Source organism: Nicotiana tomentosiformis, chromosome 9 (genome assembly GCF_000390325.3).
Source record: "Nicotiana tomentosiformis chromosome 9, ASM39032v3, whole genome shotgun sequence".
NCBI lineage: Eukaryota > Viridiplantae > Streptophyta > Magnoliopsida > Solanales > Solanaceae > Nicotiana > Nicotiana tomentosiformis.
Genome location: NC_090820.1, coordinates 27,641,842 through 27,660,634, shown reverse-complemented (window position 1 = coordinate 27,660,634; position 18,793 = coordinate 27,641,842). Strand labels below are relative to the sequence as shown.

Genomic DNA, 18,793 nt, shown 5'->3' with positions numbered 1-18,793 from the left:
CAGTTGATACACCATTAGGTGCGATGTAGTGCCCCAGGTATTCTACCCTTCTTGCTGCTAATACACACTTACTCCTTTTGGCTAACAACTGATGTTGAACCAATAAATCAAAAGTAATCTTTAAATGCTCTAAATGGTCAGCTAAGTTCTTGATGTAGATCAGAATGTCATCAAAGAAAACACGGATAAATTTTCTAAGGTGCTTCTCGAATATATGGTTCATCAGTCCCTGAAAACTAGAGGGGGAATTAGTTAGTCCAAATGACATTACTAAATATTGATACCAATATTTTCCTATATATATATATATATATATATATATATATATATATATATATATATATATATATATATATATATATATATATATTATTCTCTAGGCATCTGTTTACCACTTATGTTTGCCCGTCTATTTGGGGGTGATAGGTTGTTGAAGTGCTCTAACTTACTCCCATCATAGAGAATAATTCTTGCCAAAACGTGCCAGTGAAAACTGGATCCCTGTTACTAACAATGTCTTTAGGTACTCCAGGTAGTTTGTAAATGTTATCCATAAACAACTTGGCTATATCAGTTGCAGAATAGGGATGAGATAATCTAATAAAATGAGCATACTTAGTAAGCATGTCTATCACTACCCAAATTACTGATTTCCCTTGGATTTTGGCAAGCCTTCTATGAAATCCATACTGATGCTACACCAAACAACTACATGTATTTTAAGTGGTTGCAGTAGTCCAGGGTATGGTGCATTGTCATATTTATGCCTTTGGCATATGTCACTGGTTTTGACCATCTCATGTACCTCTTCTCTCATTCCCTTCCAATATAAAAGTGTAGATACCTTTTTATAAGTATTATTAGCTCCAGAGTATCCACATACTAGTGTGCTATGCCAGAGTTGCAAAATCTCTTTTATGAGCTGCTTGTTAGGTCCCACTATAAGTTTGCCATTCTTCCTTAGCTGATCATGCACAAAGGCATACCCTTTACTGTCAGTTCCCTTCCTCCTCAAGGGCAGAATTAAATTCTTTAATTCAGTGTCAGTTTCTCAGCTATTCTTGATCATCTCTAACAACTCATTCTTTACAGTTGTGATGGTTATGGTTGTTAACTCTACTGATGGAAGCCTAGATAAGGAATCAACTACCTTATTTTCTTTCACTTTCTTGTATTCTATTTCAAAGTCAAACTGCATCACCTTAGTTATCCATTTGAGTTGATTCCCAGTACGTAGTTTTTGCTCCAATAAGAACTTGAGATCTTTTCGATCAGTCTTTATAACAAAAGGCCTGATTATTAAGTAATGATACCACTTGTTCATAGCCATTACCAAAGCTAATAACGCATTGTCATAAATAGACAAGGACTGATGTTGCCTTGACAGACCCTTGCTCAAGTATGCAATTGATTATCTATCTTGCCTAAGTACTGCCACAATCCCTACATCACAGGCATCAGTTTCCACTACAAATGTAGATGAAAAATCTGGCAATGCTAGGACGGGAGCTGTGATCAAGGCTCTTTTCAATTGTTCAAATGAACTTATAGCTTCCTCGGACCATCTGAATCCATCATTTTTCAGTAGATCACTCAAAGGTTTGCTGAGGATACCATATCCCTTGATGAACCTTCTATAGTATCCTGCCAGTCCTAAGAATCCTCTCAAATGTGAAACAAATTTTGGTTCAGGCCAAGACTGCACAACTTCAATTTTCATAGGGTCAGTTGATACACCATTAGGTGCGATGTTGTGCCCCAGGTATTCTACCCTTCTTGCTGCTAATACACACTTACTCCTTTTGGCTAACAACTGATGTTGAACCAATAAATCAAAAGTAATCTTTAAATGCTCTAAATGGTCAGCTAAGTTCTTTATGTAGATCAGAATGTCATCAAAGAAAACACGGATAAATTTTCTAAGGTGCTTCTCGAATATATGGTTCATCAGTCCCTGAAAACTAGAGGGGGAATTAGTTAGTCCAAATGACATTACTAATTATTGATACCAATTTTTTCCTATATATATATATATATATATATATTCTCTAGGCATCTGTTTACCACTTATGTTTGCCCGTCTATTTGGGGGTGATAGGTTTTTGAAGTGCTCTAACTTACTCCCATCATAGAGAATAATTCTTGCCAAAACATGCCAGTGAAAACTGGATCCCTGTTACTAACAATGTCTTTAGGTACTCCATGTAGTTTGTAAATGTTATCCATAAACAACTTGGCTAAATCAGTTGTAGAATAGGGATGAGATAATCTAATAAAATGAGCATACTTAGTAAGCATGTCTATCACTACCCAAATTACTGATTTCCCTTGGATTTTGGCAAGCCTTCTATGAAATCCCCACTATAAGTTTGCCATTCTTCCTTAGCTGATCATGCACAAAGGCATACCCTTTACTGTCAGTTCCCTTCCTCCTCAAGGGCAGAATTAAATTCTTTAATTCAGTGTCAGTTTCCCAGCTATTCTTGATCATCTCTAACAACTCATTCTTTACAGTTGTGATGGTTATGGTTGTTAACTCTACTGATGGAAGCCTAGATAAGGCATCAACTACCTTACTTTGTTTCACTTTCTTGTATTCTATTTCAAAGTCAAACTGCATCAGCTTGGTTATCCATTTGAGTTGATTCCCAACACATAGTTTTTGCTCCAATAAGAACTAGAGATCTTTCTGATCAGTCTTTATAACAAAAGGCTTGATTATTAAGTAATGATACCACTTGTTCATAGCCATTACCAAAGCTAATAACTCCTTGTCATAAATAGACAAGGACTGATGCTACCTTGATAGACCCATGCTCAAGTATGCAATTAGTTGTCTATCTTGCATAAGTACTGCCCCAATTCCTACATCACAGGCATCAGTTTCCACTACAAATGTAGATGAAAAATCTGGCAATGCTAGAACTGGAGCTGTGATCAAGATTTTTTTCAATTGTTCAAATGAACTTATAGCTTCCTCGGACCATCTGAATCCATCCTTCTTCAGTAGATCAGTCAAAGGTTTGCTGAGGATACCATATCCCTTGATGAACTTTCTATAGTATCCTGCCAGTCCCAAGAATCCTCTCAAATGTGAAATAAATTTTGGTTCTTGCCAAGACTGCACAACTTCAATTTTCATGGGGTCAGTTGATACACCATTAGGTGAGATGTAGTTCCCCAGGAATTCCACCCCTCTTGATGCTAACACACACTTACTCCTTTTGGCTAACAACTGATGTTGAACCAACAAATCAAAAGCAATCTTTAAATGCTTTAAATGGTCAGCTAAGTTCTTGATGTAGATCAGAATGTCATAAAAACAAACAAGGATAAATTTTCTAAGGTGCTTCTGGAATATATGGTTCATCAGTCCCTGAAAACTAGAGGGGGCATTACTTAGTCCAAAAGACATTACTAAATGTTGATACCTAATTTTGCCCTCATATTTTCCAATATATATATATATATATATATATATATATATATATATATATATATATATATATATATATATATATATATACATTCAAAATAACATATTTGCATCATTATTTAGTATACAAACCTATACAAGTATTTTCTATAATTTTTCATAATTTTTAAAGCTTTAAATTAATTTTTCTTGTATTGAAATTATATAGAAATATCTAGTAATTATCCTTTTAAATTATTTTGTGATGATTTAGTTACCTAAAATAACTATTTTGCACCTATAATATATGTTTCAAACATTTTATTTCATTCCATATAATTACAGTAGCATTTTAAGCTATTTATTCAATTTTGCAATAATGGCCTATATTCATACATAAAGGCTCTTTATTTTATATTATTTATGTAAAAATAGCATATTTATATTTTTATAATACAAAGCTATTATTTTCAGTATTTTAGTATATAAATAATATTTTATTTTATTTATCAAGCATTTTTATAAATTATTTTTGATAAATTTTGGGGTATTTAAATTATAGCCAAATATTTACCTATTTTCGGACCCAAATTAACCCAAACCTTAGCCCAACTTACCCAAGCCCAAATAATTTTGGGGTATTTAAAATACCTGGTTGGTACCCGCTCCAAATAACCCGCCCCATTGCCCTTACTATCCTGGTCGTTGATCTCGAGTGATCAACGACCCATAATAATCCAAACCCTTTTAATTACCTAAAACTAACCAAAACCCTAACCCATTTTCCCCATGCCTAGACGCATTCACACCCTATCTCATCTCTCTTCTTCTCTATTAAACCCTAGATGTCGTAACCCTAACCTTCTCCGATTCCGACTCAAACATGGAATCAATCCATGATCTACTTACCTATTTTGTGATACTCTATCATTATACGCATGCTTATGGTGTTACTTAGTTCTTGCCCTATTTTTGACAAGAAGTACTTCTCAAGAACGGACCGATTTACTTTGATTATGTGAAGATCTGGACGACCTTTCGTCTATATACATGTTATATTGAAAGATTCTTACATTATTGGTTCGATTCAAGTCGTCAGTTCTAACTAAGGTTTGAGACTTTCCCTTTTTTCTTTACTGATTTTCGATTGATATTCTTCCCTTTCTTGTGTTTAACTGATATTTTTCTTAATTTTTATTTATTCTACTGTACCTCCTTATTTTATGTGTTATTTGCCCTAAAACTGACTCTAATTGATTCTCGCATGCTATATTTTCCTTATTCTCTGTTTAATGTACTGTACTTCCTTATTCTATGTGCTATTTTCCCTAAGGATGATTCTAATTGATACCGGCATGCCATATTTTCCTTATTCTGTGTTTAATTTACCGTCTTTCCCTATTTTATGTGTTAAATCTACTACTATATAAACCCCTCCCCTAAAACCCCTTGAACAGACCTTTTGAATCTCCTAATACCTGCTATGGTTCTCACTACTCTCCTCTCTCACTCTCTCACTAACTATTACACTCGAACACTCTCTAAAATCATTGAATTCGGGGCCGGCTAAAAGCCAAAGCCATTAAACAACCTCCTCCGGTGCAAGCACTGCTCAGAGCCTATTCTCGAGGCTCTTGTGAAATCTATGAATCATCTGGGACTTGGGGTTTTTGCTATTATGCTCTTTACTCTTTTGATTCTGCTACTGGTTAGGGTTTTATACCTTTTCAATGTTCAATTTCTTTCTTTCTATCTGCATATGCATTTGAATTACATGAGAATGATAATGTTCCATGCTCTGATGTCATTCTGTGATAAGTAAATGCATGGGATAGTTTACTGTTATGTTATGCTAATACATATTCTTCACTATGATTTGCATTTTGTGATTTCTTGTCTTCTGAAATGGGTTCTATACCATTTGGCATCTTAGCATGTTTAGTTTTGAACTTCAATGAAAGTCTATTTTGATATGAGCCTGACTACTGTGATTGTATGTTGTTAGTAACAAAATTTCTTCATACTTTTTTTTGGGTGCTACCATAACTCTATGGGAACCATCCCCACTTGAATGAATCCTTTAGTTCTAAGTCCTGTGTATACTGGATTACCCTTTGTGTATTAGTCCCAACTCTATGGAATGCTGCTTTAAAGTCTGCTTTAAACATGTTTCATGCTGTCCTGATTTTTAAGAGATAAATACTTTATTTTCTATTAACTATGACTTTTCTCCTATGTTAATATGTTTTCCAACATGCCTTGGTTCATTTGCTACCCTATCCTTTCTATGATTATCACAATGTGTGTCCCTCCATCATGTCTAAATACTGATTAATATGATATTAGGTTAGACTTAACTTAATTTGGATCTTTAGGTTTCAACTAGTTCAAATTCATGCATCTATACATGATAACCTATGTATGTCTGCAAACTTATTTTCTTCTCCTAAGTCCTACGAGGTTGTCTATGTGGTACTTTGCTATGTAAACCTTGATGAACCTACTGGCCTGCTTGACCAGTTGTACTGTATGTTTAATTTGGTATATTACTTGATTTCTGCCCACTCTCCTTACTTACTACTCTGATATTCTGAATTCCCATTCTTAGCCGGCTGAAAGCCAAGGCTATCTAGGTTCTATTGTTGGTCTCCCTAGTGTGAGCACTGCTCGAGGTCCAATTGAGGCCCTTGTGAACTCTGACACACTAGGGCTTGGTCATAGTCATTCTCTCAACCTCCAAAATTGTCCCTAATACTCTACTTCCCTGTCATGTACTGTATATATATATTGGTTGTTCCAAGTAGTGAAACACTTGGTGTTGTGGCTCATTGAATTGGTATGGGCTCTTCTATGGACCCATGATTGTGTATTGAACATGGCTCTTTGTTGAAGGCCCAGTAAGGCTGGGTATTTAGTTATTTTATTTGGGCCTACTGTGGGTCTATTTACTGTTATGTAATATTGTTACTTTACTCATTATTGGGCATGTAATAATTTTTTGTATAAGCAATTGGGGTTATTAGTAAAAGGGAATGGGGTAGATTTTAATATTAATATGCGATGAGTAGATAACATGCCTATAGGACTGAATGATATGTTTGCTATATATGTCGTTCACTCTCCATACATACTATAGAAATTATGCCATTAGGAGAAGCACAGACTTGCACTACTTGTCTACTAGCAAAGCATGAACTCAAATGCTTCAATTATCCTTGTTGCTATATGTTGTTAGAAAACATGTCCAAAGGAAATAAATACTGTTCAACTTTCCTTTAATTTGCATTGCTGCAGCATATCCACTAGAGATCATGCCTATAGGACTCTAATCATTAAATTTGTTATTGCATCACATTGTTCACCTAGAAAACCAGCCTATAAGGTTAAAGTATAACAATAAAATCAGGTTCCCAAGTGCTAATCGTTAGAATCCTGTCTATAGGATACCACTGTTCGCCTTAATAACTGTTAATGACTCCCCCTCTCAACATTGTTCGTCGCTCACTTAGGCCATTATCAAGGGCATGGGTAATTCTGGGTTTCTCTCGATAGATTTCACTGTCTTTGTTACATAATCACCTAGGCGCAACATCTACATGACTAATAAATGGGAATCTTCCATTTCAATAATCAGTGTGCAACACCCTTTATAATCCTGTCTATGAACAACGCTGGTTCCTGAAACTGCTTGCATGCCTTGCTGCCTTATCACATAGAAATCATGTCTATAGGGATTTAAGTTTCATAATTCTGAACTACCTAACATGAAAAACCTGTTTCGCGTGCATTTGATGTTTAAGTGTGAAGGCTAATTTGAGTCCTTAACGGCCTATATGTGAGGTCTAATATGCTTTTTGACATTTATGAGCAGCTTAAGTGAGGTCTAGAACCACCCAAAATAGAGGTCCAATACCTCCTGGGCCATAGGTATAGGACGGGTAGTGCACGCATGAGGTACGACTTATAATTTAATTAGTGCGCTTTAGGTAACAACTTTAACATAGTAATCGGGTAGCAGGAGATGATAGTCTGTGCTCGCTGAATAATATGAGTAACACCCCATCTTGAGGGAGTTACTAAGTATTATTTATATTGCACGGTATAATCTTTAGGCTAAAAATATTAGGACCCACCCTCCTCTTTATATGTTGTTATTAGATCTAAATAGTTGTATCCCTATATTTGCACTAAGATTTGTATTAATCATGTTGTAATAAAGTTCTTTGACTTATGAATTCCCTTTGTTTACGTGATCACCTAACTTAATCGTAATCCACATAATCTTAAGTTCGGTCGGAACCCACAGTTGTGTACCTCGAGGAGTGCCTAACACCTTCTATTTGAGGTAACTTGAGCCCTTACCCGATCTTTGGTGGCGTTGACTAGTCAAACAAAGTTATCTGCATAATAGGTGCCCTAACGCACCTTAAAAATTATTAGGTGGCGACTTTTCTCCTTTAGCACTCTATTTATCATTCTAAAAGGAGTTGTCACGTGTCGAAGCCCGCTTTTCGCGAGAAAAATGGGGCCACGACACTAAATATTCATAGTGCCTAGAATGAGTTTTAAATGCAGTCTTGGCTATATCTGTAGGAGCCATTCTTATTTGATGGTAACCTGATTTTAAATCTATCTTAGAATAGATATGTGATCCTCCCAACTCATCCAATAACTCTTCAATAATGGGGATATGGAACTTGTCTTTCACAATCAGCTTGTTCAAAGCTCTGTAGTCCACACACGATCTCCAGGATCCATCTTTTGTAGGAGTCAGCAGATCTGCCAGCTCAAAGGGTTTATCATTAGGGGAGTAAAGCTCACTTCCATCATAGGTTGGATCCTAATCTCGCTCAGGTCTTTTCCCTCCTTTCATGACTTCATTCAACACCTCTCTTAGCTTATTCAAGGCCTCATATTGTGTTCTGCAGCTCTGCTCATGGCTTGCCTCCAACTGCTCTTGTCTAGCTTCATAGCCCGACATGTCAAGAGATATCTTCTGCAATATACTTATCACCTCATTCATTTCTGATGCCACAACGTCCACAGAGCCAAGGACTGCTCTAATACCATTGTTGTAACGAGCAAATAATCGAAGAAGAATAAAGAAAAAGCTCCGGCTACAAGATAGAAAAGCTAGGGCAAAAATTGAAATAGGGTTTTGATTGATACCCATTCAGCTGCATACAAGACTGTATATAAGCCTCCAATACTTACTACAAGACAAGGATATATAACTAACTCTGATAGGACCTAAAGTGACCCAATAATGAGAACATATAACGGGCTAATGTGTAATTATAAAAACCTATAATATAAACTAACGAGAGATTCAATTGTACAACTTTAAACTTAACTCTCAACCTAACTTAACCACCTATAACTGCTACGTACAACCTCGCAAGCCTCCAGTACCATAGACATATTTCTTCATTTCATATCGCATCAAAATATTAATTTTAAAACATGAAATTCTACATATGCTTCTTTTCAAACAAATGCATGAAACTAATTGTTTCTTCTTAAGCACTATATTGTTTGGTAACTTTGTGATTCTGAGAAAACGCAGGACAAACTTTGTTTGGGCAAGCCGTTATTATAATCTCCAGTTCTTGTGTTCAAGACTTACGTATACACATCAAATGCATACCCTAATTTCAGGACTCCCTATTTTAGGTCGAATTAGGTTAACTTATTTTCTTTTCCACCAAGAAATAAATCATAAGTCTTTATTTTATTTGGACATAATAAGGACCGTAGAATTAATAAATGAGTAATCCTTTTATGGAAATAATTATTTTTTTCCATGAATTATACCACTAATTATTTGTAATTGAACTACTTATTTAGTGTTTGTGGCGATATAGTCACCACAAAAAGAGACAATTTGTGGCGACCAACACTGTCGTCCCAAAAAGCATTTAGTAACGGTTGTACTTGCAGCAACCCTAAGGTCGCCGCTAAAGGTCTTTAGTGGAGACATTCAGGTCTTTTGTAGCGACTTTCGGCACCACAAAAAGTTCAATTTCTTGTAGTGAACGTAGCCATATAGGGTTTGAGAATCTTGTTTAGGGAGAGAACTTTATGGGACAAGTGTAGTGTGTCACTTGTGTTTGCCTCTTCGTGAGGTTGTTCTCTCGATATTTTGTACTCTTTTTTATATTGTGGATTACTCATCTCCGCCGTGGACGTAGGTCAATTGGTCGAATTACGTTAAGCATTTGTATCTCTTTTGGTATATTTCTCTTTTATTTTCTGATTTATCGTCGTTCAAGGTTTGCTTTACTAGCTTTCGCATGACACCTGATTTTTTCGGTCCAAGCAAGTGTCGTTCAAGTGTTGCTTTACTAGATCCCGCATGACACCTGACTTTTTCTGTCCTAACAAGTAGTATTAGAGCGAGGTTCAAGACAGGCTCATCTTGGCTGGTTTAGTTCTAGCCGCAACCTATTTGACGGTAATCATGATTTTTGTTTGAGAATTTTGACCGGAGTGCTAGCACATTGAGACAAACTTTGCGGTGGAGATTTGCACGTGCGACCTATTGAAGAGTATGTGAAGAAGGTGAATCAAGTTTATTTTGTCAGAAAATTCAGGCCAAGGGGGAGAATTGTTAGGTGTTGTCCTAATTTTCTTACCATATTTGAGTTTCCTATCTATTGAAGGAAAGGGCAACATATTTTCATAATTGGGTTTTCCTTCTAGTAGAAGGAAATTTTAATCTCCCATATTGGCTAGTCCTTTTTCTTGTAGGAAAAAGTTTGGACTTCTATAAATTGAGGATTCTTCCTTCTCATTCAGTAGCATCCACAATGTATCCATGTGGGGTTTGAGAGTCATGTTTAGGGGGAGAACTTTACGGGACAAGTGTTAGTGTGTCACTTGTATTTGCCTCTTCGTGAGGTTGTTCTCTCAATAGTTTGTACTCTCTTTTTATATAGTGGATTGCTCATCTCCGTCCGTGGACGTAGGTCAATTGACCGAACCACATTAAATATTTGTGTCTTTTTTGGTATATTTCTCTTTTGTTGTCTGATTTATCGTTGTTCAAGTGTTGCTTTAGTAGTTCCCGCATGATACCTGACGTTTTCGGTCCTAATAGTAACAACAACAATAACAACATACCTAGTATAATCCTACAAGTGAGATCAAGGGAGAGTAGTATGTACGCAAACCTTACCTCTATTTTGTGAATGTAGAGTTGCTATTTCCGATGGACCCTCACCTCAAGGAATATACCAAATTGAATCAGAATCAGTGAAAACATTTGCTTTCTGCTGTCTAAATGATCACATGGCACATATTTTGGTGACTCTGCTTACCCAATATGGATTTACTACTGTGGTATTTTGGGTGGTTAGAAGTAGTGTTTTAAAAGGCGTTTTTGGGGCGAGCCCCGGGGTGATGGTGTGGGGCGAAAGTCTCAAGAGGCGTAAGCCCAACAATTCGGGGAGTACGCCAGGGCGTTTGAGGCGCTTTTTTTAAGTAAGGAGTAAGCCCTAGAGACTTTTTCAAATTAAAATAAAATTTGTTGATTAAGTCCTTCATATAATACCCAAATTCTCAAAAGTCAGTTTGGTAATTACTCAAAAAGTTTAAAAAGGAACTCAAAAGTATTAAATTTAAAAGTCAAGACCCTTTTTATTGATTGAAGCCCTAATTCATGATCTTTTCCAATTCTGTATCTTGTCCGCTAATCTGCTAATATCTCTCAAAAGCAACGAATATTTTTTTTTTACAAATACAAAGAGAACTCTATTCTCCTTCATAGCAGCAAGTTCAAAGTTCAAATTGCAGGTTAATCATCCTTTTTGTTCCTCCATGTAGAAAACTTTATTCTTTTAGAATCAAGTTACTTGTGCTTGTAAGTAGCGTATAATAGATTGTTTTGACTAGTTTTTTTAAGGGGATGGAGCACATATGCACACACACACACACATACACACACACACACACACACACACACATATATATATATATATATATATATATATATATATATATATATATATATATATATATATATAATTTTTTTTATGCAATTTTACCTATTTATAAATATTTACTATCATTATATTATTTTATAAAATATTAAAAATTAAATACTTATGGGGTTTACGCCCCGTGTCTTGGGGCTTACGTCTCGCTGAGGCATATGTAAAACGTCTCGCCTTACACCTACGCCTTTTAAAACAGTGATCCGAAATTTGCTTAGACCATAGTGGGTTGGATTAATTAATTGGTTGAACAATGCGTCATAATGTAATTTGCCTAACTCCACTTTTGGAAGTGGTTAATTTAATTCTATAATACTAGTAAGGCTTCGTTTTACTCATACTTTCAAAAATAATTTATATTTAACTTATATTATACTTTGCTAGCAAAAATACCACTAACATAAGCAAAATAGTTTAAAATATCCCTAGTTCTAATAGAGGTCCATTGTGGCAAAGACCCTACTAAAATCGTATGTGGCCTGACATTTTGGATGAAATGGATGACACGTGCCACCTCAACACCAGATCCGTTATATAAAAATTCATAAAATCTTAATTTTTCTCTATTTTTCTATTGCTTTTTGTTATTCAAAGTTTTTCCTTTTCATTACTAGAGTAATATTTCTACACATTAATCCCTGATGAACTTAAAAATCCCTCAATAACCACAAACTTTAATCAACACTAGAATCCACCTTTAATCCCTAATGAAACAACCCACATTTTCTTCACCTCTCTTCTAAAACCAAGAAACCATCAAAGAAGACAACAAAAACATAAAATCTTAATGTAATACTGCAAAAAATTTCATAAACTTAGAGAAGACAACATTGAGATTTGTTTTTTAACTCCATTATGATGTTCGCATTCTCAAAAATCCACACATCTCTACTAGTTTAATTTTTTCACTTAAAACATTTTATACAGCAAGGCAACTATATACCAAACAGGGGATAACACTAATTAAATCTGCAATTTTCAAACTGATGAACACAGTTTAGTTACTCTTCAAAAATCTAAGCCTGTAGAATTCAACTTTTAAGCTAGTCAATGGTCATAAAATAAAAGGTCCTTATTTACAAAGATACCAACCAGCAACCACGTACAACAATTCTTTAAAATTATAAGAGACAGGTAAAACGTTAATTATAAAAAAAGTAACTACAACTAGATAAATTAAGCTACTTCAACCAAACAATCAAAGGATTTTCACCAAACCTGACTAGAAGTGGTAAGAATTAAAAAGAAACAAGCCTACCAAAAATTATCCTACAACTCTCATATGTGGAATAATAACCAGAAAAGAATTGAGTTTCACAAAACTTTAACATATACAGAAAGATAATGGAAACTAAAAAAACAAAGGTGGGGAACATGAAATTTTGAATATCATTAAGTACGGACTTCTTAATCCCACGGAATCTTCAAGGAAACTAAACTTTCCACATGCAAATATGATAAATAGAAAGTATTTGGTATAACTTTTTCTAGCTTAAATTTGGTGACTTCTTTTTTCCGCACATCGTACTCTATAAAATGACCATTTTCTACACTATTTCTCCATAGTATATTTCCATTCTCCATAACACATGAAGTCACTCAAGTCCCAAGGAAGTACTGAACCTAAAGTAGGAATATTCATGATATAATTCCATGTCAATAAGCCAGTTTTCCCATCTTTCTCTAGTGCCCAAATCGAAATATTCCCCTTAATAATCCATGAAATACAAAGACGATTGGCAAAAGTTCGCAATCTCAAACAACTCCCATGGTTTCTTGGCACTGGAGTTACAATAATTTTTTCATCCGCTAAATATAAAGATATTACAAAGTATTTATTAGATTGATCTCCAACTGAAGTGGCAATAAGGTTAACGGTACCGTTAAATGAATGTGGATGTTGATAGATGGAACGGAATCCAAAGGGAACATTAATATCGTCAATCTTTCTCCAAGATTGATTAATATTCACACTATGCTTTTCATCAGTCATCCTTACATGTACTACCTTGTAATCCTCAGCCATAGAATCATAGGCAAAACCAAATAATGAGTATGTCGAAATGCGTAGCAACGACATATAAAACATGGGGATCCATTTGTATTTTCGAATTGCAGGATTTCATAAGATCATTCTGAAATTAATATTATTCATAAAGACCAAGCCATTGCATGAACACGCATTTAAAACAGGAGAAACTTTATTGAGGAATTCTGGGATGGGCGGGTCGAGCAACGTTACTTCAGAATCAACACTATGTGACGCTTTTGTTGATCGGATTCTAGCCGGAGTTAAGTATAGTTTATCAAAAGTAACAAAGAGCAATATTTGACGATTAATATCGGCTGAAGATTTATGTAGATGCAACTTGATAAACTCGGGTTCATTGATGGAACAGTACCATGATTTGCAGGTACTTTTGAACTGAAAAAGAGATCTCACAGGCAATTCTAAGAGGATGGAGATAATGATATCTTGATGCAAGCTGGGGATTCTTGTACGGCTACCCATTGAGTTTGGTAATATGTTACTTAAGGTTTAGGATTTTTTTTGCACGCCTAAGAAGCCCCGAGTGTAGAAAATATGGGCTAAACAATCTGAATATTTAAATCTACTTGGAATTTAATAAAAGGAATCTTTACACTTGGCTGGTATGTATTGATTATACACTACGGATATACACATATTATACATACACTGATTATTTTTAGTTGGGATCTTTACGCAAATAGCCGGCCAGATTCACTGTTTACTTTTCATAATCGGTAACTTAGATTATACACATGGACGAATGTAGCACTCCGGTACCGGGTTCAATTGAACCCATAACTTTTGACGCATAGTATAAATTAATGTGTAAAAATCTATTAAAATTAAAATAAATAGTAGATTGAACCATAAGTTTTAAAATATAACGGGTTCAATGCTAAAATCTTAAACGTTGAACCCATAGAATTTAAATCCTAGACCTGTCTCAGATTATACACATATTATACATGATTCTACACATATTATATATCTACCGGCTATTTTTAGTTTGACGGTTTAGGTGAATGGTAATTTGGGTTAATTCTTTTTTTTTTTTTAGTTTAAGCAGCGAACGGCTATTTAGTGTGGGCCCAATAAAAATAAGGATAATCCTATGTTAGTGAGTTCAATTGTTATCGTATCACAAGTATTCTTTCGCGCAATGAATAAAACCAAGGCGAAATACAAAATGCTCTCTTTGAGATTCGAATCCAAGACCCCCACTTATTAAGCGGGTGGTCTACCCAACGATGACATAGAAGGGAACTTAAGGCTGCGGATGCCGTGCAACTATACCTCAAGTATCCACAGGTAGCAGGATCCGGGCAATCTCACTCAACGCTATTGGGACCCACTCCAGTATCTGCACAAGAAGTGCAGAGTATAGTATAAGTATAACCGACTTCATGTACTCTGTAAGTGCCGAGCCTAGCATCAACGAAATAGTGACGAGGCAAAGGCGGGCCACTTACAATAACATGTACGCAATAACAATAATAACAGGAAATGGGAGTAAAGCAGTTAGCTCATGTAAAAGAACTTGAAATTCATCTACCAGCCAACCCAGAATAACAAGTCTCATATCACAATACCGAGGCAATTCCAACAATCACAAACAAATACCACATATATAATCTGTTGCGACGCACAACCCGATCCTGCCATATCATCATCGTCAATATCATACTCCGTCCTTATTCCACCTTTTCAATTCATTACCCTTCAATTTCCGAGCATGCAATCCGCTTCCCAAACAATTTCAATCAACATAAACAATCCAACAACTAAATTTACAAGGATTTCTACATTAAGAGGGTAAATATATAAGTCAATAAAGAACCACATAATAATCAAAGAATCTCTAACAATCAAAATCTCAACTTTACCAATTCATTGGTATCCATCAACTAAACAACTCATGCAAGTGAAACTACATTATATAATGCAACAAATATTACAAAACAATAAGACAATTAAAGCATATGACAATCTAGCTATACATGTAAAGCAAGTAGCAAATAAGCATGGAGTCATGGAAGGGGCATACAATTTAATACAAGAATAATTAAATGACAAGTAACAATTATGGCATAAAAGTCAAATAAGGCATACAACAATTAAGGCATGAAACAAGATATATCATGAAATATACAAAAACATGCAAACAAATATCACGACGGTGTATATACACTCGTCATATCGCATATTATCACGACCCAATTTTCCCCTCTGTGTGATGTCGTGACGGCACCTAGTCTATACAACTAGGTAAGCCTAACATTTTGCGGAAGATTGAAATAAAAATAAAAATTTAACCAATTATTCAAAAACACACAACAAATCCCAAAACCCGGAACATCGTGAATCACAAACTACAGAAGAAAACATCTAGTGTCTCTATACATCAAAATCTAACAAGGAAAAATACAGAAGATAATGGACATGAGAAAGAGTAGAAGGGGACTCCGAGGTCTGCGTACGCGGCAGATATATCTTGAAGTCTCCAAAGCTGTCCTGGCTCACTTATAGTACGGCTGATAAGGTGTACCTGGATCTGCATACGAAAAATATGTGCAAGCATGAGTACACCACAGTCGGTACCCAGTAAGTGCCAAGCCTAACCTAGGTCGAGTAGTGACGAGGTCAGGTCAAGGCCCTACTGATAAATATATAATAAAATAATATAGAGTGTAATACTGTAATAAAATAAATACTGAAATTTAACAATAATGAAATCATAGAAGGTAACAACTTAGTACACAGAAACACAATAGGGGATCTCCCGAGATACCGTCTCATAGTCCCAAATATAAATGTGCTGGGGGATCTCCCGGAATACCGTTCCGTAGTCTCAAAGTAAATGTGCAGGGGGATCCGGGAGATACCGTTCCGTAGTCCCAAAGTAAATATGCAGGGGGATCTCTCGGAATACCGTTCAGTAGTCCCAAAGTAAATATGCAAGATGAGGGGATCTCCCGGAATACCGATCTGTAGTCCCAAAGTAAATATGCAGTACAAGGGGATGTCCCGGAAGACCGTTCCGTAGTCCCAAAGTAAATATGCGCGGATGATAGAAATATAACTACATCACGAAGTTCTTACAATTTAGACTAAGTACCAGTCACGGAAGAAGCAGGAAATTTACTAAGCATGCTGCACATAATTCACACAAACAATTAAGACACGTAGACATGTTATATTAGACTAAACATGATAGCTACACATAATAGAATAACTCAATCAAGAATGAGAATAGATTAGTACTCATTAAAATGGTATAACTCAAAATAACAGGAAAACATGTTGCTGCTCGGTAAGAAAATCAGGTTTTACCACAACTAACCCGTGTACGGACTCGTCACCTCTAGTACACGACGCTCACATAACACAATGGTTCCAAATCTTAAGGGGATTTTCCCCCCACAAAGTTAGGCAAGCCACTTACCTCGAACCAAGCTTAATCAATCGGTCACAATGCCTTTTCCACGAATATCCGGCTCCGAATGGCCCAAATCTAGCCAAAAGCAGTTACACATCATAAATACAACAATAATAGACTCATCTAATTAATGAAATCAACACTTTAAACAAAAATCTCGAAATTAACTCAAATTTTTCCAGTGGGGCCCACATCTCGAAATCGGGTAAAAGTTATAAAATAGGAACGCCCATTCCACCACGAGTCTAACCATATCAAAATTACTAAATTCCGATACCAAATGGTCCTCCAAATCCACAAATCAAACTTCCAAATCCCTAGCTTCCAACTTCCAATTTCCACCTTAAATACACACTAACTAGGTGGGAAAATACATGGAAAGGCAAGATTATTGATAAACAATAAGTACAAGGGACTTACCTCAAGAAATGCCTCGAAAATGCTCTCAAATATTGCCCTAAACCGAGTTTGCAAAGTCAAAAATGACAAAAATCACGAAGCCCTTCGGTTTTAACCACTGCCCAGGTATTTCCGCACCTGCGGAACCTGGGCTCGCACTTGCGGGTGCGCTTGTGCGGAAATTGTGCGCATCTGCGCAATTCACTTGCCCCCATCTACCTTCGCACCTGCGATGAAAGGGTCGCATTTGCGCATGCGCGCCTGCGGAATTCCCTTCCGCTTCTGCGGACCTTGCGCACCTGCGAAGGCCTCTAACGCATCTGCGGGAATCGCATGCGGAAAACACCTCGCACCTGCGACCCCTTGCACTCCTCCATTTTTCCGCTTTTGTGCCAATTTTCTCGCACCTGCGGGCTCATACCTGCGGGTAGACTTGCGCAAGTGCGATTACAGCAGAACCAACAAAAATACCAGATTTTCCCAAGTCCAATTTCATTCCATTATGCATCTGAAACACACCCGAGGCCCCAGGAACCTCAACCAAATCTACCAACTAATCCTATAATACCATACGAACTTAGTCGAGCCTTCAAACCATATCGAACAATACCAAAAATCATGAATTAAGCACGGATTCAAGCCTAAGAACTTAGAATTTTCCAAATTCTACAAACGACGCCAAACCACGTCAAATCTAGTCTGAATTACCTTAAATTTTACACACAGGTCACAAATGACACTACGAACCTACAACCACTTTCGGAAATCGATTCCGAGCTCGATATTAAAATTTCCACTATCGGCCGAAATCGCTGAAAAATCTAACTTTCGCCAATTCAAGCCTAAATCTACTACAGACCTCCAAAACATATTTCGGACGCGCTCCTAAGCTCAAAATCACTCAACGGAGCTAACAGAGTCGACATAATTTCATTCCGGATCCGTCTTCACACAGTTTCGACTACGGTCCAAATTCTAAGACTGAAGCTCTCATTTAGGGACTAAGTGTCCCAAAACACTCTGAAACTTAAAACCAATCATCCCGACAAGTCACAATAGCAGAAATAATATGGGAAAAACAATTTATAGGGATTCGGGGCTCTAACTCTCAAAACGACCGGCCGGGTCGTTACACATATACGTCATTTTCTCACATAATCCACATAACACATAGTTCAAGGATCCCTAATTCCCTCAAGTTAAGGTTAGACCGAACACTTACCTCATTCCGCGAATCAAATCAATCAAGCAACCATGGGGGTTTCACTAGTGGATTTGAACTCTAGGAGTTTTTTTTTTCAAAGAGAGAACTGAATAGCGGCTAGTGGGCTCCATTTATACGTTTTTTTTTTCAAACTCACGAAAACCCAAAAAATGGTGTTCTTCAATTTTTTCCACCAACCCAATTCAAATGACTAAGAACAGACAATATAAGCTTAATGAAATATTATCCACTTAATTCCAACAACAAATAAATAACGAGTCTTTAATTTTCTAAAACACATATCTCTTTTTTA

The 18,793-nt window shown here is 36.2% G+C and overlaps 1 protein-coding gene across 1 annotated transcript; it reads right to left on the bottom strand.

Annotated features, from left to right (window-relative positions):
- Positions 1-2,797: 2,797 nt before the first annotated feature.
- On the bottom strand, positions 2,798-3,415 carry LOC138898519 (uncharacterized mitochondrial protein AtMg00860-like). Its single transcript, XM_070184591.1, has one exon. The coding sequence runs from the start codon at positions 3,413-3,415 to the stop codon at positions 2,798-2,800; it is 618 nt and encodes a 205-aa protein (XP_070040692.1).
- Positions 3,416-18,793: the final 15,378 nt, after the last annotated feature.